Below are 22,448 nucleotides of genomic sequence, written 5' to 3'. Positions count from 1 at the left end.
GGATGTGGCGCTTGAGGCCGGGTCAGGCACGGCGTGTTTGGACTGGGGCTGAAGAGTCGTCTCCATAAGTAGGACTTGGAGGTGCTGCTCTCTGTCCTTAAGGGTCCTGGGGCGAAAACCCTTACAGTGGTCTCTGAGATGCCCCTCACCCAGACACTTAAGGTCACTCCTTGGCATAAACCTGCCACAGTCCAAACATGGTTTAAAGCCTGGGGACCGAGGCATAGCCTGGTGCCAGAGAAAAACATCAAGGGGAAGACCCCTCCCCCCTCAAGGAAACCTATAAGAAAAACTACACTAACTATAACTACTATGCTAACTATGTACAGGGGGATCGAGTGGTAGGGAGTTCCAGCTAGCTGTTATAGGCGATAAGAAGGAATGGAGTCAGGGTTGGGTTGGCAGGGCCCTATGTTAGGTGCCATGAGGGCACGACTCCAGGGGGTGGCCAGGCTGACCTATCAGATACTGCTAAGGGAAAATCTTCCAGCTGTTGTGCATGCAGTCGTGCACAAGGGCTGTCCTTAGGCATGCGCAGCTGCATAGGGCACCCAAAAAGTTGGGGCACTACCGGGCTGCGGGGCCTTGGCCTTGGCCTGTTCCACTTGTGCTACGCTCGGACTCTGCTGTCCCTACCCATGGGCAGGCTGCCCGGGGTTGCTTGTGTGCAGTTTGCACCCGGCGTTTTCCTCGCTGCACCTGTGCAGAGTGAATCAGGACAACCAATTTAAAAAAAAAAAAGGGGGCAGGGGAGAGTAGAATAAGCCCTCTGGCTCCTCCCCATCACCCACTGCTCACTCCCTTCAGTCCACCTGTTGGGCAGAGGGCTTCTCTCCACCCCCTGGGAGCTCAACAAAGTAGGAGCTGGCGGGGGGCTGTGGGTGTTAGGAGGGAGCCATGTGCTTTGGAGAGCGGCATCTCCTCTCAAAGCTGGGTGTGTGTGGGGCCCCTAGCCAGAGCTTCCATCACCCCCCCCCCATGCAGATTAATATACAGGCCAGCAGGGCATGTGCCCAGAAAAATGGGCATCTAAGCAGACAGCCCGAACCGAGCTCGCCTGAGTGCCCCAGCAGAAGCTGCACAGCTGCTCAGTCGGCAGAGGGAAGCCCAAAGCCCCAGCAGAAGCCGTGCTAGTTAGTGGAGGGAATCCCCAAGTATGAGCAGAAGGTGGGTGGGCGGTGGAGGGATTCCTAGGGGTCCATGGGCGGGGATGGTGACTGTGCCCCCTTGACACATGGGTCAGCGGTGCCGGCTGGGGATTGCCTTCAGTGGAATCCTCGCCATCCCCTCCCTCAATAGCCCTCCTCAGGTAACTTGCGTAGGGGTCCATAAATCCTAAGGACGGTCCTGGTGCGCACACCTGATTGCAATTGACATGAACAAGCACTGAAAGAAGAACATTCTGTTCCAGTCATCTGACCTCTTCAGTATTTAACACCGCTCCATGAGAGGTGTGAGAAGCTCATCAAAAATGTGATAGGGGTCAGACAATTAAGTTACAGGCATGTGACAAATGAGCCTAAAGTGAGGATGGTGAGAGGAAACAATCATTTAATAATCAAGTTGGTGTGAATTGATTTGGTCAGTACATTTACTGGGATAATATTTATACAATAATGCTGGACTAAAATCTCAGTCTTTCACTTCTGCTGCTTTTGCTGTCGCCCCTCCTGGACTGATCTGTAATGAAAGAGAAAAGAAAATGAACAAGAATAAAGAGAAGCAAAAAGAAATCTGCCCTTGTTGCAATAGAAGCACTTAATTGTCTCCAGCCATCTTGCAAACTGTGCTACCAGCACTGCAGCAGCTCCTGCCAACTGTGGGGGGCTGTGCTGTGTTACTGCTATTGGAAGGGAACATTGGCATGCAATGGGCTTTTCACATGCATAAACTTCACAAAGATCTTTAAAAATAATAAATGAAGGTGGACATGGCATAAAAGATATGAGCTTAGATTTGGGGTGGTCACACTGAATGCTCAAAGCTTTTCACCCAAACAATCACATACAGTAGTTGCATGTGTCACATGTTGGAGAGAAATTATTTAAGCTCTGTACCAATGTGGACACAAGAACAAATGGATATAAACTGGCCATCAGGAAGTTTAGACTTAAAATTAGACGAAGATTTCTAACCATCAGAGGAGTGAAGTTCTGGAACAGCCTCCAAGGGGAGCAGTTGGGGCAAAAGACATCTAGCTTCAAGACTAAGCTTGATAAGTTTATGGAGGGGATGGTATGATGGGATAGCCTAATTTTGGCAATTAATTGATCTTTGACTATTAGCGGTAAATATGCCCAATGGTCTGTGATGGGATGTTAGATGGGTTGGGATCTGAGTTACTATAGAGAATTCTTTCCTGGCTGGTGAATCTTGCCCACGTGCTCAGGGTTTAGCTGATCGCCATATTTGGGGTCGGGAAGGAATTTTCCTCCAGGGCAGATTGGCAGAGGCCCTGGGGGTTTTTCGCCTTCCTCTGCAGCGTGGGGCACGGGTCACTTGCTGGAGGATTATTCTCTGCACCTTGAAGTCTTTAAACCACAATTTGAGGACTTCAATAGCTCAGACATAGGTATGGGGTTTGTTACAGGAGTGGGTGGGTGGGTGAGATTCTGTGGCCTGCATTATGCAGGAGGTCAGACTAGACGATCATAATGGCCCTTTTGACCTTAAAGTCTATGATTCTATGAAACTTTGAGAAATATTTTTGGTATTCAGAAAGGAAATAGTGCGACTATATTTTTGGCAGAGTGAAAGGAGGCCCGATGCTAAACTCAATGGAGTTTGTCTGTATAACGTCTGAACACTGCTTCTGATCAATTACTGAATTTCATGGAATGGTCTTGGCATGAACAGGCAGAGCCCTATTGACTCGGGTGAGACTCAGAACACCAAAAAAGCCATTTGCACCTAAAAAGCTGCTACTTGCTGAAAGCCACCTTATTGCTGTGGAGGTGGATGTGCAGTGAATGGGGGAGCCAGTGGGAGAGGAGAGTGTAGCTGCCAAGGGGTTTATGTGGAGACGATAAGCAAAGACTGTGCCTCTCTGCTGGGAATGACTTCTTTGGGACTGCGTAATTGGGAAAACCTGTACATCTCTAGCAGCCAAGTCCTTTCATTACCGTCACCCAATTGCTTCCCTTTAATACATGAGCACTCAGCTGTGTCTGGCTCCTGCTGTGGGTGGTGCAGGACTTGATCCTGGGCTGGATGAGTTGCCAAGACAAGGCTCAGCTAATACTCTTCAGCTAGAAATTGCAATGATTCATCTGCGGCACTTACGTTATCCAGGAAGTTTGTGGGGTAGTATAATCCTGAACCTGGGGATGGGACTTGTAGAAACCAGCCGGACCGTGGCTGCCTGGCCCCCGTCAGGGTAGCCCTGCGGCCTGTGCTCATAAATATCACCTGTTAACACTGGTGAGATACTTGTTAAGGGTGTAAACTCTTTTTTTTTTTTTTTTTAACAAATCTGGGGGCGTGGAGTCCTGAACACACTCTGGAGATGAGAGGCCTTCACAAGGACCTGAGTCCAAACCATTGACCCAGCTCAAACACCAAAGTGAGCTATGGGGGTTGGGGAAAATAGAAAACATGGGAAGAGGGGAAAGCCATGGGTGGGGGTGGGAATAAGTCACAAACAGGTGACTGGGAGTTGAATAAGGAGGCTTTCGCTGCTCGGGCACTAGCCCTTGTCCAGCCCAGCTCCATAACTGATAGGATTTGCCAGCACAGAGCATTTTGGATCAATGTCAATTAGCTGAGGATGGTCTCAGTCTAGCTGCCACAGGACAGGGGTCCACAATCTAGGAAGCACCACCCTAACTGGCAGTAACTGCCCCCTTGTCACCTTAGAAGAGCCAGCATCCTTTCTCCAACCTGGGAGGGATGGGGTCTCTTCAGTTTAGGAGCACAAGTCACTAACATGCTGCTAGGAGAGCTGTGCACGTAGCCTTGCATTGTTCCTCCTCCTACCGACTCTTTCCCTACCAGCCCTGGCAATCCTTCCCCTTTACCAGCAGTACATTTGCTTCAAAGCCAAACACCCTCCCTCCTGCCCAAATACTCCCCCCTGTGAAAACCAGCCTGTCATTCAGTGTGAACAGAACATTTCTGAGGCTTGAGACAAAGGGGACTAATGCCTCTTAAAGTTGCTCTTCCCTGTCACCAGACCGGTAGTCCCAATTAAACACCAAAAGGAAAAAAAAATGCCAAGCAACAAAACGTAACCAAGCAAACTGGCTCAATTCATCTGCTTGTGTGGTTATAGCCCTGCCCCCAATTCTGTGTCTGCCTTCACGCTATGAGCCTGCTGAGCGAGGGATGGTCCCTATCTATGTGCTCAGCGTCCAGCCAGTGGGGCCCAGCTCCTGAAATACCATCTACATATTTAATAAGGATTTTGAGCCTCTGACTGGGGTGTGTGTGTCCTCCTGTCCCTCTTTCCAATCATTCCCCAAAAGCCACATCTTGGGGCTGCCTTCCTGGTCTCATTCCTCCCCTCCAGTGTGTCCGCTCTTCCCATCCTGCGCAACTGACATCACTTGCAGTTGGGGTCCGTCCCTCAGCTTGGCTGTGTGCCTCAGAAAGGAGGCCTGAGTACAGCTGTGGATGGTCTCCAGGCCTGAGGCTACCTGGGCTGTCTATACTGTAAGGCAGCAAAGGATATTTGCCTCCACAGGCAGGAACAGAGTCTCCCTCTCTGTTAAAATTTCAATACGGTGGGAAATTTCTCCAGAACCCTCGGTACCTTCTACTCCAATTGCCATGGCATAAATCTCGATCTCCAGTTCAGCCTGCAACCCGGCTGCTACCTGGAAGAAAGACAGAGCCACCCAGAGGCAGTCATGTTAGAGGTATAAAATTGGGCATGTACCTTACAAGTGACACAAAAAAATATACAAGGAAAGGGGGATCTTAGGTCCACCGATGGAGAAATCCATCCCACTCCTGCCAAACTCCTTGTCCCCCTTCCCATTCATCTCTATTTGTGCTTTCTGGGTCACAACTCTTCCTTTGCAGCAAGACAACTGCTGTCTGTTGGCTCTAGTTCAGCCACGCCCAGAAGCTTATTCCTGGTGTGAAGGGCTGTTTAGCAGGTGACTTTTCAGACTGGTGAGGTCTGTGCAGAATGCGTTCGTTTGCCTTTACATCCATCAGAACTTGAAGTGAATTTATCCTTTGGAAAATACATAGAGACTATGCCCCAAGGAGTAGGTGCAGCAGGCACAGAGTTACCAGAAGAGCTGTAATTGGGGTGGTGAGTAGTTTGTTTTTAGACTGCCAGCCTGTCTTGTCTAGTCTCTGTTGCTCCATTCAGACATGGAATGGAGCAAAGTGAATTTACTTTTGCCCAGTGTTTTGGTGGCATCCCAGGCTCAGTGAGGAAGGAAAGGGAATCGTCCCTTCACCCCAGTCTCAATCCTAATATTCTGCACTTTCCCTCTCTCACACCCTTCTCCCCCACCCCATCTGACTCCAGGCCCTTAGAGAACAGGAGCCTTTCAGAATGGGCTGGAGGGAGGAGCAGGAGAATTTTGCCAATAGTTGGGAACTAAACCATGGTAAAACAAGGCCTAACAATGGCAAAATGTTATCTCTTGTAACTAACCCGTATTACATTAAAACCCTTCATTCTCTCCCTTGTGTTTATTGTTCCTTTTTCTATTTCCATTTTTTGTTCTTTACCACTTACCGGAGAAGAAGGAAACACAGAAGGGCATTTTTTTTTGTCTCTTTCAAGTGTCTAATTTCTCTTCCTCAAGCATCCTCTCCCTCTTTCCTCCCTTCCTTGCTTTCCTCTTCCCCATTAACCTTCCCTTTAGTCTTAGCAGAAGGAAAGGAGAACCAGCATGCTACAGCTGGGGGAGAACTAGAGATAGGAATGGAGAAGTAGGGGGAAAGGAGGACTGTACAGAAGGAAAGAGGGAGAGTATTTTTTCCAAGCCCTTTAAGGTCAGTCATTGGTTTGAAGGAACCTTGAGGTTAGGGCACTGAACTGGAACTCAAGAGATCTAGATTCGGCTCCAAGATCTGTCACTGACCCATTGGGCAAATCACTTCACTGCTCCAGACTGGGCCTGCTGCTTTCTGCTGCTACTTGTGTTTGAATTCATTATGGTGACAGTGGCGGATTTAGAGTTAATGGGGCCCTGTGCTCAGCTTCATTTTTGGGACCCCTCCTTGTGACCCGGCCAAGAAAAAGAACATTCACTCTTATTTACACCCTCGGTTTTCATTCTTTTTTTCTTCATTCTCTTCCTATAAGTAATAGGAAGTAAATGAAAATAAAGTGAGGTACCTTGATTGTTTTTGTAGTCTAACTTATTTTTCCACAGATCACTTGAAAATCGCTGAGGGTCTCGGTGGACCACTTAATGATCTTTCCAAATATTGTCTGTACCGTTAACTATTGTAAAGTGCTTTGGCTAAGAGCGCTTTATAAAAAAAAATGTAAAAATTGTTGGGGTGCAGGGTCTGGCCAGGACTTAGGGTGTGGGAGGGGGCTCAGGGCTGGGGATGCAGGGTCTGAGAGGAAGTTATGGTGCAGGAGCAGGCTGGGGGTTGGGGTGCAGAGTCTGTCCAGGAGTTGGGGTGTGGGAGGGGGCTCAGGGCTGGGGATGGGGGTTGGAGTGAGGAGTGCTTACCTGGGGCAGCTCCCGTTTGGTGCGAGGGGTGCAGGTGGGGATATGTGGGGGTGTGTGCAGGAGTCAGGGTGGGCAGGGGGCTCAGGTTGTGTGAGAGGGGTGCAGGAGTCAGGGCTGGGGGTGCAGGGTCTGGGAGGAAGTTAAGGGGTAGGAGTGGGCTGGGGGTTGGGGTGCAGGAGGGGGCTCAGGGCTGGGCCAGGGGATTGGAGTGTGGAGCGCTTACCTGGGGCAGCTCCTATTTGGTGCAAGGGGTGCAGGTGGGACTGTGGGAGGGGATGCAGGAGCTCCCATTTGGTGCTTAGGGTGGGGGTGGGGATGTGGGGGGTGCAGGAGTCAGGAAGGGCAGGGGGCTGGAGGTGTGTGAGGGGGGGGCCGGAGTCAAGGCAGGGGGTTGGGAACACCCCCCCCCCGACCCCAGCCCACCCAACCCCGCTCTCTGCCCTGAGCGGCTCACAGCAAGGGGCTGGGGGAGGGGGGTATGTGTAGGGGGTATGCGGGGGCCCCGCTTTTGCTCCACCCTGCCCCGATTCCACTCCATTCCCCAAGGCCCCACCCCTGCCTCTTCTCTGCCTCCTCCCCCGAGCACTCTGTGGCCCCGTTCCTCCCCCTCCCTCCCGGAGCAGCCTGAGCACCAACAAACAGCTGTTTGGTGGCAGAAGAAGCGCTGGGATGGAGAGGGAGGGGTGGGAACACGGCATGCTCTGGGGAGGAGGCAGGGAAGAGGTGGGGGAGGGGGGAGCTTGTCTGCCGGTGGGTGCGGAGCCTGCAGCAGGAGCCCCAAGAGCTGGCAGGACCAAGCTTCTGCCCCCGCAACTGCCCAGCCCTGGGGCTCCCTATTGTTGGGGGGCCCTGTGCCAGGGCACCCTGTGTTTCACTGTAAATACACCTTTGCATGGTGACTACTCTATGTGTTATGGAGCATGATCTGATACTTGCCAAAGAGCATCTCACAACAACTTCTACATTCAAACACAGGAGGTAGCCTAGGTCACCCAGGCTCCCATGCGCCATGTCTCTCTCCTGCTCATTTCTTCACCAGTGGGCTGCAAGAATCTGCATATACAGAGAGTTTTCACTTCTGGGCCCCTGCCAGCCCATCCCCCAAAGTGATGCTAGAGGCATTTGCTGGGAAATTTCCTGGGAGCCTTGAGGGCCAGTCTGAAGTTGCCTGAAAACAAAGTACATTCTGCCCCACAATACACATGCTCCACATGACTTACAGGCCCTGGTGTGTAAATCACTCTCAGTCCTGTGCTGGGAGGTGGCTGCTTCACCCGAAACCTGCCAGGGAAAAAATACAATCAGTCTGCCACCTGGAACAACTCAGGGTAGGTGGGGCCAATGGAAAGGAAAGTGGAGAATCCACAGTTCCTAAATGTGGAAATATTTCTGAGCTTCCTGCCCAAGCTCCATTCACACAGTTCTTAACAGAAACAAAGAAAATCAAATCATCGTAGTAATGGACCAAAGGTACCTAACTCCCAACAGAGCTCATTAGCCACTGCCTACTGCCTTCGATAAAAAAATAAAGTAAATGCTCGTCCACGCTTTGTGGATACAGGAACAGGTTTTTGAATGTAACTAGTTTTTCTGACATAAATGCTCTTGTGTCAAAACACACACAAATCTTTTTTTTCCATTTATGTGGTTTCTTATACCACTGTAATTTGGCTCACCTTGCTGTACAGGGAGAGGCAGGCCGACCCACCTTAATATCGGTCACCAGAATGCAAAGATCCAGAAGCAGCTACTGAAGTAAATGTGGATCAAGGGGCACTCCCAGGACATGGCTCAGTGCCATGCCGTTGTTCCAGCAGAATTATAATCATAGAATATCAGGGCTGGAAGGGACCTCAGGAGGTCATCTAATCCAACCCCCTGCTCAAAGCAGGACCAATCCCCTGACAGATTTTTACCCCAGTTCCCTAAATGGCTTCCTCAGGGACTGAGCTCACAACCCTGGGTTTAGCAGGCCAATGCCAAAACCACTGAGCTATCCCTCTCCACAATAACTCTACAGACAAAAACAAGTCCTCCTGTTCCCACTGCCTGCATCTGGACTGGATCTTTGCCACTGAATCCACTACGGTACCCTTTGTTGTTGTGGACAGTTTGGAAGGCACCTCGCTGACCAGGGACCCTGGTGTGATGCCTTTCAAACTGTCCACCCCACATTAATATTGGTGAGCCTGCCACATTTGTCAACCAGGCTTTGCAGCACTGTGGCGAGATACCCTTTTTGTTGTAGCAATTGGAGTTGGCGAATTTCCAGATGTCGATGCTCACCCTGTTCTCCATGCTGAGGGGAATGCGCATGGTGGTGGTCTGCTGCAGCAGCACCAGAGTGAGCTCTGCACAGACCTCTAGAAAATTAGTCTTCCTCAACCTGAAGATCATCCCAGGTCTGCATCACTAGCCTGTCCTGTAGGTGTTGGCTGGCCGAACCCAGAGGGGCACTCCACCACAAAAAGCCTCACCAGGGAAATCTCATGCAGACATTAGCTGAAGAAACTGCTCCGCCGCTTCAACAATATCCCCATGGTGCATGACTGCCAATACAGGTGGAGCAGCCTGTTTGTATTAATGAATGAAAGGCTTGTGGAGCTCAGCAATCTTTGCTCCATGCTAATTGACAGCAGTTTGAAAATGGTGCTGGTTCACAAAAGCCAGATGAATTATGGGATACCACAAAAGGAGTCATGAGAGTTTGTTAGTTTGAGCCCACGTCCCAGCCGTCCAGTAGGTGTCATACAATGCATTTTGAGAAAAATCCCAGCATGCACAGAGCTCAGTGGAGGAACAAAGTAGCTTTGGATATCCGCGTAGAATGCAGTGTGGTCATTTCAAACAAGAGCTGCACTGCGCTGTGTAGATACAGTGGTTCATAGAGGAAGTAGTTTAATCTGGCATAAACAAAGCAGTGTGGACATACTCTTTTGATATAATTATACCGGTATAATTATGGCAGAAAAACATGTACTGAAAAAACTTTCCTGTCTAGACAAGAGCTTATAAAAGAAAATCCTCTCCCAGACCCAACCACTGTTCATTTTCTGAAGCAAATCAAAATGTAGGAATTAATTCAGTTATTGAATGAAGCTAAACTGATTTAAGAGAGGTTCACAGTGGTTCAAGTGCATTTACATTAAGGGTGAGCACTGTGTAAGTAAAGCAGTTCAATATTGGTTTAGTTACACTGGTGCAACTTTGCTAATATAGACCAGGCCTAAAATACAGTGGTGTCAACGTCCTACTGAGAAACAGTGATTTGCCACTGGGGGTTGGGAGTGAGGAAAGCTTCAATAGTGCTTCCTGCATTGAGGCGGAGTCGGGAAGGAGTGCTTCAATAGCACAGTGATGAGCACAATTTAAAAACCAGTTACTTATCTGGTCTATAACAGGTGTTCTTCCAGATGTGTCCAGTCCACATTAGGGGTGTGCGTGCACAGAAGCCAGAGATTTTCCCCACAGTGGTACCCATCAAAAAATGAGTACCATTAACTAGCTAAGGCTAATAACTAATTATAAAAGAATACATTAGCTTCAGAGCAAAGGGAATAATGTGTAACTGCATACAGCATGCTTGAACTACTGACTACGGGCAGACAGAAGGAACTGGGCCATTGGGGCAGCTTCGCCCTTTTTAATCCTCAGTGAGTCGCACAAGATGATGCACGGTGCATGCACTGCCCTGATGGGTACTGCTATGGCAAACATCTCCAGCTTCAGCACACTGGGTGCACACATCCCTAATGAGGAATGGACATGTGCAAGTCCTCGAAGATGAGATGTTGACACAGATTGACTGGGAAGCCCATGGATCCATTATGGTCTGTGGCACAATAAACTAAAATACACACACACAGAATTTCTCTCTTGTTTGGGCTGTGGTTTTGCAGCACTCTCCCGCTGTCTAGGTTGTCAGACCATGCTTGTCACCTTGGTAACACTGTCAGACTGGAAATTCTACAGCAGATTCAGGTCAATTTTTTCTAGGGGGGGAAAGTTTCCATGGGGTGGAGCATTGAGGAGGATCGCCTGGCAATTGACTTTGAGCAGCCAGATACCAGGGCTATTAGAGGGGCTCAATGGGGGGGCTATTTGAATCAGGGAGGCTCTAAAGCAGCAGTTTGACAGTGACCCCCAGTAATATGTGTTTCTGTAATGCATTCAGCCAGGCATTGTTTATTTGCCACCTTGAATGACCCTTGTAATGATTGGTCTGCAAATGTGCTGATTGCCATTGTGTATGAATTCCAGCAGCAATCACCATGTGTAGGACACAAATAAAGATTCATTTTATTTTAAAGAGTAAACTTTTATTACACAGGAATACATAGATTTCCATTTCCTACAAGGGGCATGTCACAGAGGAGCACTCACTGAATTGACGCTCTCACAGCTGTGTGTCAGTCCAGCTGTCATTCTGAAACCTTTCATGGTGACAGGTTTCAGAGTGGTAGCCGTGTTAGCCTGTATCAGCAAAAACAACGAGGAGTCCTTGTGGCACCTTAGAGACGAAAGCTTATGCCCAAATGAATTTGTTAGTCTCTAAGGTGCCACAAGGACTCCTCATTGTTTTGATTCTGAAACCTGTTCCTCGGGGTGGAGTGCAAGGGGTACTGTGACAGGTTGGGAACTTGCAAGGAATATGTGTGGGGAATTTGGGAAGGGCATGGAACGTGGTTCTGTATGGGCTGCAGAGGAAGTCGAGAATGCTTGTGTTCTGATGACAGTGCAATCAGGGACCTCAGCATCTCTGTTTGGTCCTCCATCAGCTTGATCATCCGTTCCTGCCCGTTTCCTCTCCTGGCTATCCATTTTTAATTTTTCATTAATTGTCTCTCTTCACGCCCTGTAATCATGATCTACAGCATCAGATGATTACAGCACTTCTTTAAACATGTCCTCCTTACTCCTCCTGATTCACCTCCTTAGCTGGCAGAGGTGCTCCCCCTGTGTGTAGGAGGTACCCCACAAGGGCACATCTGCAGAAGCACAAGAAATGATAAATAGAGGCAGTATTGTGAGTGCACTCACAGCCTTGAATCACAACAGTCAAATACACCTCTTTCTCACTGTCCCTTGGCAAGCACGCAGCTTGGTGAGTGCCCTAAACATGGTGATTCGATGGGGAAAAGGGTCTGGGTGGTTAACAAAGGGGATCACTACAAGCACCTAGGGGTACTATTGTAAATTATGGCATCATTTTCCACTGGCAGGGGTGATCAAAGCTGATATCTCACTTCTCAGGGTAACCAAGGATGCAAGGGTGCATCTCCTGCATGCGTGCAGCTTCAGACCTGGTCCGTATGCTGTTCACTTTGGTTCCTGCAGCAGTAATTACCAATTGGTGCAGCAAAGTTTCCTACAGCGGGGGGAAGGAACAAAGCAGCTCTGCCAAGGAACCTTCGGCAGAGAATTGCAGAGTACCTGCAGGAAAGTTTCCTAGAGCTCACTATAGAGGATTCCCATGAAATCCTGATCTGCATTAACCAAATTTTCTGCAGGGCCCCCACTGCATAGCTGCATAGAAGAATGGGAAGCAGACAGAAACAGTGCTAGTCTTGTTCATTTCTATCCCTTATCCCACTTCTAACATATCACAAAATAAAGGACAGCTCTACCTCATGGCACTGTGCAGTATCAAATCAAAATGAGTACTTACCAGAGCTTCCTTCTCCTGCATCAGGCACCAACTGCTGGAGTGCTGTGACTGGGTAGACCCCTCCAGTCAAAAAGAGGTCCTGGCTCACCACACTACTAGACAATCTTGTCGCCTGTCCCACATCCTCCTCCAACTCCACTTCCTTGCCCAGCACTTCGCCCTCAGGGTTGACTCTGCTGTCTGCTGCCTCCAGCGCCCTAGAAGTATCCCTGGAGCTCTTGGGGATGGAAATGGGGTTGCCACCAAGGATGGCAGGTCTTTGGCACCAGAGTGACAGTTTGCCTCCCTTGCCTTCTGGTATGACTTTCTCAGCTCCTTGATCTTAGCACAGCACTGATGCGTGTCCCTTTCGTGCCCCTTCTCCAACAATCTGCCCATAAGTATCAAAGTTCCTACGGCTGGAGTGGAGCTGGGATTGCACAGCCTCTTCTCCCCACAGACCTAGCAGATCCAACAACCCCGGAGTACTTCAGGGGGGGAACACATTTACTGCGGGGAGCTGGCATGGTCAGCTGGGAAGATGTGATGTGAGTTGTCCATGCTGAGCAAACAGGAAGTGGAATTTCAAAAATTCCCAGGCCTTTAAAGGGGAAGTGGTGCATGCCTGTGTACTTGGCTTCAGAGCAGTGGAGTTCAAACCGCTGACCAGAGCTGTCACGATGGGCATTGTGGAACACCTCCTGGAGGTCACTTAGGGTGACATAAGCAATTGTGAGGTTCACACTGTGTCGCTCTAATTTTGTTGCAAAATCTGTGCATCTCGTCCAAGTGGTTTTATTATGTTGGCATATCAGGAGAGTTAAATCGGCAGGAGGAGAATGTAATGTGTACACCTCCACTGTTTTGCTGATGAAAGCTGACTTTTGTCAACAAAACTATTAGTGTACACAAGGCCTTAAACTGTAATCTTTAGCTTTCAGCATTAACACATCATGGAGATGAATGGGGCAGTTCACACCTCTTAGAGCTATTGTTTTAGGCCCTCTGCCGACTCAGGAAGCCAACACAGCATCATTTATACTCAGGTTACATTTTGAACGTTTTCTTTACAACCATAAGGACCAGAACATGTAGTTTAAAAAAAAAAAAGTTCAGTTGTGGAGTTCAAATCCACTGCAGGGAAGTGGATAATGCAGCAAATTCTGTGGTTCTGTATTATGACTATGCCACACACATCAGCAGATAGGGCAGCTGCTGCAAGCCTCAAACAGGCATGTTGCGGGGTGGCTGCCACCCAAGCTCCAAGCCAGTTTGCTACAGGGCAGTTGCCATATGCTGTGTGTATGACTTTGCTTTTAAAATGTAAGATGAAAACTTTCCCCCTTTTTGGAGCAAAATACATTACTACACCCAACCACAGCCGCTGAGCTGCTGCCTTTCTGGAAAGAGCAGCCCCACTAACACTGAAAGCAGAGAGAGCGGCAGAGCACAGACCCAGCTAGGAAATATTGTCTACCACCTGTCTAAAGCCTGGTGCTAGTTGCTCTGAAGTGCTAAATCTACTTATGTGTTAGGAATCTGCTGTCATTCCTCTACGTACTCTGTGCTACTGCCCTCACTCTCTTGCCTAGAATTAGTTACATTTTAATCCTATTATTTCTATGATTGTGTTTTCTGTAGCCAGATGTTTTAGAATATCATTCCAATATGGAGGTGTGACGTTATTGATATAATCTGGGACCATATAGATCATTGGTGCAACCAAGGTCCTGTAGTGGCACCAAATCTTGTATAAAGGGGGTCAAATGAGGTGTCTAAGACAAGGTTATGGTTTGCTGGTTATGATTATGCTGTCTATATGTGTGTATCAATTTTGTAGTTGAAGTTATGAATATTGGCTCTATACTGTCTGTATTTCAAACTTATGCTATGCTTCTGGGAGACATCCCAGACAAGTTGGTGTTAGCTCTGCCTAGCTTGCTTGATGGCCCATTAAGGACCGTCAGCTATACAATTGACCCATTGAGAGAAGGCAGATACGCCTTGTAACTCAGCAAAGTGTGCAGGAACTTGCTCATGTGACTCCAGACTCCATTTTGCTGTAATTTTCCACAGTAAGAACAAAGAGGTGTTCTTACACCTGGAAAAGACTATAAAAGGCTGATGCCTCATCTCCATCTTGTCTTCAATCCTGCTTCATACCTCTGGAGGAACTTTGCTACAAATTGAAGCTCTGAACAAAGGACTGAATGACCCATCCCAGCTGTGGATGTACTCCAGAGACTTGATTTGAACCTGCAGTTTCTATCTACTTCTATGCTGAACCAAGAACTTTGCCATTACTGTATGTAATTGATTCCATTTAACCAATTCTAACTCTCATCTCTATCTTTTTCCTTTTATGAATAAACCTTTAAATTTTAGATTCTAAAGGATTGGCAACAGCGTGATTTGTGGGTAAGATCTGATTTGTATATTAACCTGGGTCTGGGGCTTGATTCTTTGGAATCGAGAGAACCTTTTTTTTGCTTTTATTGGGGTTTGGTTTTCATAACCATTTGTCCCCATAACGAGTAGCACTGGTGGTGATACTGGGAAACTGGAGTGTCTAAGGAAATTGCTTGCATGACTTGTGGTTAGCCAGTGGGGTGAGACCAAAGTCCTCTTTGTCTGGCTGGTTTGGTTTGCCTTAGAGGTTGAAAAACCCCAGTCTTGGGCTGTGACTGCCCTGTTTTAGCAATTTGTCCTGAATTGGCACTCTCAGTTGGGTCCCGCCAGAACCAGCATTGTTACAGCAGGATTCCAAATACAAATGCCACCTGGAGTCTGATTAGCCTAGTGACACTATCAAAGAGTTTACAGCTGAGAGGAGGTGCACATTTGGCCTGCAGATGGAGTTAGGTGATGGTTTTAAAACAGATTTAAAGACAGTTTGATCTCACCTTATGAAATCCACTCCAACATTTTTCAGAGTGACTGTGACGGCATAAGTATAACCCTCCTTCAGCACCCCAAATATCACTTTAGGTGGGATGAGATGGAATCCACAAAGATGCTGAGTTGCTGTTGCAACAGAAGATGTGTTGACTTTTCCCCCAACCAGATCTTCTACCTTTGCAAACAAGATCAATACATTACATGGGCAATAGGGGAGGGAATTAAAAACTAAACCACATAGAAGACTGTAAGTGGCAACAAAGAACTTATCCCAAGATAACAGGAAGTTGCTTATTACTAAAAGGACAGAAACTATAGCTCCCCTCCTATAACAGTGCTGACTGCCAAGTTTAATGATGCCAACTTCTGTTAATGGCTTATCTGTTATTGTCCAAATACTGACACAAGACAGTTTCTCATACAGTAACTCCTCACTTAACGTTATAGTTATGTTCCTGAAAAATGCGATTTTATGCGAAATGATGTTAAGCGAATCCAATTTCCCCATAAGAATTAATGTAAATGGGGCGGTTAGGTTCCAGGGAAATTTTTTTTGCCAGACAGAAGACATTATATACATATACAGTATAAGTTTTAAACAATTTTAAACAAACAATTTAATATTGTAAACAGCAATGAATGATTGTGAAGCTTGGTTGAGGTGGAGGAGTCAGATGGTGGGATATTTCCCAGGGAATGCCTTGCTGCTAAATGATGACTGGCACTCGGCTGAGTCCTCAAGGGTTAATACGCTGTTGTAAATGTAGCCTCACATTCTACAAGGCACAAGGCAGCATGGACTGAGGCAGGAGGGAGGAAACACAATAGATGCAGGGCAAACACTTCACTGCAAAAACTGAACATGATGATGAGCTATCCAGCTGGAGTGCACCACTCCCTCCTCCTGACAGCACATGCATGGCTGCACAGGTGCTGACTTTCCAAAGTGCTGGGGGGTGCGTGCATGAGTGAGAGAGAGAGACGTGCATTGCCCTTTAAGTACGCTGACCCCACTTCAAGTACGTTGCCCTTTTAAGCAGATAAGCTAGTTCAGCCAGGAAGCAACAGCTTCCAGCAAGCTCCCTCCTTTCTGTCCCTCTCCTCCGCTTTGTGGAGAAGGGGTATAGGGCGGGGTGCAGGAGCAGGGGGACATCCTGATATCAGCACCCCTCTCCCCCTCCTCCCCCAGCAAGCAGGAAGCTCCCGGGAGCAGCTCCAAGGCAGAGGGCAGGGCAGGAGCAGCACGGCAGTGGGGGGAGGGACCCACATACCTCACAAGGAATTTAGGGGAGCTGATGGGGAGGGGGGCTGCTGTCCCCCCCCCCCCGGTTCTAATCCCCACAAGGAGGGGCTGCTCTTCCAGAGAATCCTGCAAACAGTGTACAAAGCAGGCAGCTGCCAAACGACTGCAACTTTAAACAAGTTTGTTCCCTAATAGGTCAGCAAAGTAACAACGAAACAACATTAACCGGGACCACTTTAAGTGAGGAGTTACTGTACTTTTAAGGGGGAGAAAAAGAAAGGAAAAGCAAATGGCTAAATGCAAATGATTGGGCAGCTAAGACTGTTAAAGACTAAGGCCAACATTTTCACATCTGGGATCCTAAAGTAAAGTAGGCCACCTGTATTCATATTTAGGAATTTAGATAAAAATGGCCCTATTTTCAGAGGTATTGAGCCATTCAAGCCAGTGGGAATTGAGGGCACTCAGCACTCCTAAAAATCAGGGTACTTTTATTTACGTGCCTAAATATGGATCTAGGTGCTTAACTTTAGGCACCCAAGTTTGTGGCCTAATAATTCAGGGAGAAGTTGTTTCTGGGACAGTCAGCCCCAGATAAATTGCAAGTGCTATTGCTTCAGTAAAGAGAAATTCCAAAAAGTGACCAGTGTTGCTGCAGAGTGACTTAACAACGGTGTGCAAAAGAGGTGTGCAAAGGGAGATTAACATTAGCCAAGAAAATTTTATTTTACCTTTTCATTGGGTACAGATTCTGGCTTGCACCCCTGGATTGATAATGGTAATTTCACCTTCTCTTTTCTTGGCTGCTCCGCAGCATCCACCAGCAAGCTCTGGGCGTGAGACTGGAAGGGTATCCCAGATGTGCACACAGCTGTTCCCACTTCTATTCAGAAGCCAAGATTTCAAAGAGTGACATTGAATTTTGCACAAAGGGAGCCCAATTCTGCAGTTCTTGTGCAAACAGAACTCCTACTAACTTCCATAGGAGTTTGGTCTGCATAATGTCTGTAGGATCAGGCTCAGTATTTTTATTTAATAGAGCAATGTAAGAGTGGAAAGGCCATTTTTAAAATCTACTAACAGGAAACAAATATCCTGGGGCCACTGGAGAGAAAAGGGATTTCTGTCTCTTGGTCCTACTGACTTTTCTTTTTAAAAATATTGAGGAGAAAAAGAATAGATAACAGTCTTGCCAGCACAACAACTTGTGTTTGCATTTTGACTCTGGCAAGCTTTAAGAGTAAATTACTATGGTTGAGAATATCTGGTGCAAAGCCTCTGTTCCTTGCTTTACATGTCATGTGGCCTTTAACTCTGGGGGAATCTGCATAAGCAACAGGGAAAGCTTGGGAGGTTCAGCGCTGGCTTCCGGGCTTAGGGCAGTTGAACTTGTACTTGGATCTCCGATATCAGAGCGGAGGGTCCTAAGCATTGGTCTACAGAGTCATTCTCACACTCTCTCTCTCTGGCCCAATGACTATTCATTTATACACAGCACTATAGCTATATCAGCAAAACTTTTAAGTTGTAGACAAGGTTTCAGAGGCACAGAACAAAACTTGCAGCCCAGGGATATGGGATCAAGGTGGATTTAGCTCCCCTTTGAACCCTGCTGATTCTGGTCTGTGGTGAGAGTCAGTGTAGCCCCCAGAACAACATAGGCAGTTCTCCAGCATTGTCTAAGTTATTGCAGCAGCTTTGCCCGGAATCCTAGCAGTGCTATGCACGGAGGTCTCACCCCTTTTGCCTTCAACACACCATTCCTGCTCTTGCCCCTGCCCCCAGCAAGTCCCCTATGCCAGGTCTTGGGTTGGGGGCCTTGTAGGGCAGTGTAAGTTACCTTGTGCAAAGCATGTGCCGGGGGAAGTCTTCTGTGATCAAATCCACAGCCCTAATGGCTCTTTTATGTTGCTGCAGGAATTTTCAAGGACCATAGCAGAGGAGAGAATCCCTCCCATTATTTTCCCTGCAGTGTTAATGTATTACTACCACAGCAGACTTACATTCGGCTCCTATTCCTCTCTCCACCAGTCTTCAACCTATACCTGTACCTAGATGCCAAACTGGAATGCTCCTTTACCTGCTCTGTTGGAAACTTCAGTCTGTGCTGAAGGACAGTGTGTCCGAGGATTCAGTGAGTGTGGGGAATCACTGGTTGGGACAAACAGACCTGTAGGTTCTGCAGAAAAACAGATGAGTATATTGACAAAATGCCAGTTATATCAACACACTACATTTCTATACAGAGGGTATTAAGCATCTCGATTAGGGAGGCCATATACTCTCTGAAGTACTGCCAGGCCTACTAATGAGTGCTGTGTGTTGCCATGTGAATGCAGCCACCAGCAACTTGCTCCATGGGGCAGCAGGGAGCAGAAATGCTGCACAGGGAGTGTGGTGAGTCATAGCCAGGAGAGCTTTGCAGCAGAATGGCTGATTCAGCAGTGAGCTGAGAAGCTCTGCCAAGCAATCCAGTCCAGTTCTCCAGATAGCTGCAATATAGGAGGCTTGAGGGAGTGCAAAATGGGGAAATATGAGAATGATCAGGGCTCTGATAGGGACCCATGGAAGATTGTTCTGACAACGTGTTCTTTGGTGTGTGATGAACAGTACAGCACAATGCCTTTCATCCTGATGGGCCAGTTCAATGCTTGCCAGGGCTGCTCTCTAAACAAAGGATCAAAGTACTCCTGTCAGCGGTGTAAACCTCTCAAATCCAAGCTGCTTAAAATGCTTTGTTCACTGCCCACCCCTCCTTTGTTCTCTGCTACTCCCACACTGCTCAGTGCTCCCTGTGTGTGTCCTCCAAGTTGTCTCCACCCAACGTCACTCAAATTCCTATGCTACATACCCCTTCTTCCACCCCTGGTCTCCAAACTGCCACTCCACCTTACCCCTTCCTCCCACTTCACTTCAAGATCCTCCCTGTCTCCCAGCTCCTTCTCAACACTCACCCACCGTTTCCCCAGCCTTCGCCCCCTTATTGCCTTCTTATCCATTCCTGCTCACTCTTGCCCCCAGTTAAGTTTGCCCGGTTGCTGTTCCACCTCCTCCCAGCCTCTAATGCCATCTGATAACCCCTAGCTTTTCATTTTTGCACCCAGACCCCACAGTTTTTCCAGTTCTTTTATGTCTGCAAAGACCCTTAAATGCATCTCACAAAGCAGTCTTATAATGTTCCCAAGCAGTTCAAGTGTCAAACAGATCTGGGAGATGTGGTGTTGAATAATAAGGTTCAGAACTGAAAATCCTTTCAAGTATTATTTGTAGCATTCACACTGGTATCAATTATTCCATATTCATTGTTCAACTCATTCAGCTAGTTGGTATCAGAAACTAATGGAGACTTTTTTTCAGTCCTTTGCAGAAACTGTAACAGCCCCAAGGCCCTCGTGGATTTAAGTGCAATAGGAGTATGAGCAACTCAACAAGCCAATGGAGAATTTTGCTCCATATTGAAAAGTTACCTGCACTGAGCTCAGACGTACTCCTAAAAAACTCTTTGACTGTCTCCAAAGACGGCTTCTCTCTCTCTTTCTTTGGAAACGGAGGAAGTTCTTTAGAAAGTGAATCCACATCAGGGAACTTTTAAATAAAAATGACAAGAAGTGCTCATGTCTCCTAACCATATTTTATATATATAGATATAGATATAGATATCTACTATGAAAGAGGGCATAAAGAAATAAGCAGAACTAAACCGGTAACAATTAAACTGACAGTATAAAATAAATATAGCTGTATTCTAGAATACACTTCCTTCTATATACGTTATAAAAAAGCACTTCAGCCTACTTATAAAGCAAGATTATAAAGGTATGGTCTGCACTTGACACATGTACATAACATCCATTAATGCTAACTGTGTCCAGTCATTCAAAAGTGCCTTCTACAAGATGATAACTAAGACGATAAAAAACAATCTAAGATGCTTTGATGACTGAGACAGAGCTTCTTTGCACTAATACCATCTCATTCAGCGTCTCTGAGCTCCATTACCTTTTTCAGGAGAAATTCCTTGCCGAGTTCAGATTCAAAATAGGGTGGAATTATTCTGTTTCTTATTCCTATTAGGCACTTCCTTCCTTCATCAAGTTCCTGCCTACATAGTAAGGAAAAGAAAGAAGAAGATATTACAAGTGATGCCCCTGACATTTTTTTTGCTAACCAAATCTACTAATGTCATTCTTATAATCCACTGACTTTTTTCTTAAAGTTATCAAATTGCCAAGAAACAGAGGGATCAGCTACAGAGCCCCATGCTACAGATCTGGGATTCAGATAGCAATTTGAAGTTTGTATGAATGGTTGCTGATCTGTTGCCTTCATGTATACCCACCATCTCCTCATTACATATACTCTAACAGCCCAATCCTATTCTCACAGAAATCAGCAGACAATAATATGAATTTACTGTAAATATATTTATGCAAACCAGAGGAATCCTCTAGACCAGAGATTGATGAGTTAACCACATCCAGAAAGCACCAGAAGCAGCTCAGACTTTCAGCTCTCCTTAGATGAATCCTGGAGCTGCATCGCAGCCCCAGTTGAGATACTCCCAAAGCTTTAAACTGTAGAAAACTACACACATACAAGGGTGGAACAAGTTCCAGTTTAGACAATCTCTCTACTTTGAGAAAGCATATATGCAGTAAATGCAAACTGTGTATTCACATACACCAAGGGAATTCTCAAGTCTGGAGACTGACTGATCAGAGAAAGCAAGTAATCCAACGAGAAAAAGAGATGGGGAAGAACAGAATGAAAGGAGAAGATGGACCAAGGAAGAATGAGAGATTAAAAGACCTGACATCCAAAGACAGCATCTTCATCAGAGGCTGATCTACTTGAAGTATCTGATCAAAATATGTAGAGATTGCCAGGTGGCTGCTCTGTAGATCTCTTCAAAACATGCTCTAATTCTTCCTGCCCTAGATTTAGATGCAGTCCTTGGTGAACATGTGCTGAGACTTGAAGGTGTCTTTCCAGCTTTCAAATCAATAGATCTGACTCATCTGAAGATGATAAGGTGGGTTAGGTAATATTCTTTATAGGACCTCATCCAGTACACTAAATGCCCCAATAACAACTGAAATCAGACAGTCACTACACTCTCGAATGAATTCACACAGGAAAATGATCAAAGACAAAAAAAACCCTATCGCTTGTGGGTGAACACTTTTCACAAAGTGATCACTCTGTATCTGACCTCTCAGTTCTCATCCTCAAAGGAAACCTGCTCAACACCTCCAAAAGACAAGCCCAGGAGCTTAAATTTGTAACTTTGCTAGATACTAAATCATGGATTGAATAGAGACATTGGATTTATGGCTTATTACAACAATCTATAACCCACCCAACCTCCCTTGTCTCCCTGCCCCCAAGCTTTTTTCCTTTCTCTGCTATGACTGGAGAGGTGTTAACAGGTCACTTCACCTTGAATGGTCCCTTGAAATATATGTTAACTACTGTGATGGGGCAAGGCCAGATGGCTACAGTAAAGTAGTGAGGAACAGGTATGTTAGCCCCAGGCTAAACAAATCCCTGGTACCATGGTAACCAAATGGCAGTTGCTCCAGGTTAATCAAGACACCTGGGGCCAATTAAGATCCTTCTAGAAGGCAGTGGAGATAGCTACATTGATTGGGACACCTGAAGCCAATCAAGGGCTGGCTGGAACTAGTTAAAAGCCTCCCAATTAGTTAGTGAGTGTGTGAGGAGCTGGGAGCAAGAGGTGTAAGGAGCTGAGAGGGTGTGGGTGTGCTGCTGGAGGACTGAGGAGCACAAGCATTATCAGACACCAGGAGGAAGGTCCTGTGGTGAGGATAAAGAAGGTGTTTGGAGGAGGCCATGGGGAAGTAGCCCAGGGAGTTGTAGCTGTCATGCAGCTGTTACATGAGGCACTATAAACAGCTGCAATCCACAGGGCCCTGGGCTGGAACCTGGAGTAGAGGGTGGGCCTGGGTTCCTCCCAACTCCTGATCAGACACAGGAGGAGTTGACCCAGACT

The 22,448-nt window shown here is 47.0% G+C and overlaps 1 protein-coding gene across 3 annotated transcripts in view; it reads right to left on the bottom strand.

Annotated features, from left to right (window-relative positions):
- Nucleotides 1–1,540: 1,540 nt before the first annotated feature.
- SPAG17 (sperm associated antigen 17) overlaps nucleotides 1,541–22,448 on the bottom strand; it is a 245,908-nt gene continuing 225,000 nt past the window's right edge. For all 3 annotated transcript variants that reach the window (XM_054042535.1, XM_054042551.1, XM_054042544.1), the window contains exons 38-46: nucleotides 20,435–20,537; nucleotides 19,903–20,020; nucleotides 18,516–18,614; nucleotides 17,167–17,318; nucleotides 15,198–15,367; nucleotides 7,868–7,928; nucleotides 4,670–4,814; nucleotides 3,283–3,420; nucleotides 1,541–1,680 (exon numbers count right to left, since the gene is read on the bottom strand). In XM_054042535.1, coding sequence (XP_053898510.1) covers nucleotides 3,284–3,420; nucleotides 4,670–4,814; nucleotides 7,868–7,928; nucleotides 15,198–15,367; nucleotides 17,167–17,318; nucleotides 18,516–18,614; nucleotides 19,903–20,020; nucleotides 20,435–20,537 — 985 coding nt within the window. In that variant the 3' untranslated portion in view covers nucleotides 1,541–1,680; nucleotide 3,283. The remainder of the gene's footprint in view (nucleotides 1,681–3,282; nucleotides 3,421–4,669; nucleotides 4,815–7,867; nucleotides 7,929–15,197; nucleotides 15,368–17,166; nucleotides 17,319–18,515; nucleotides 18,615–19,902; nucleotides 20,021–20,434; nucleotides 20,538–22,448) is intronic.

The sequence above is a fragment of the Malaclemys terrapin genome, chromosome 1, assembly GCF_027887155.1.
Source record: "Malaclemys terrapin pileata isolate rMalTer1 chromosome 1, rMalTer1.hap1, whole genome shotgun sequence".
In the NCBI taxonomy this organism is placed as follows: Eukaryota; Metazoa; Chordata; order Testudines; family Emydidae; genus Malaclemys; species Malaclemys terrapin.
This window is presented reverse-complemented; position numbering and strand designations above follow the sequence as displayed.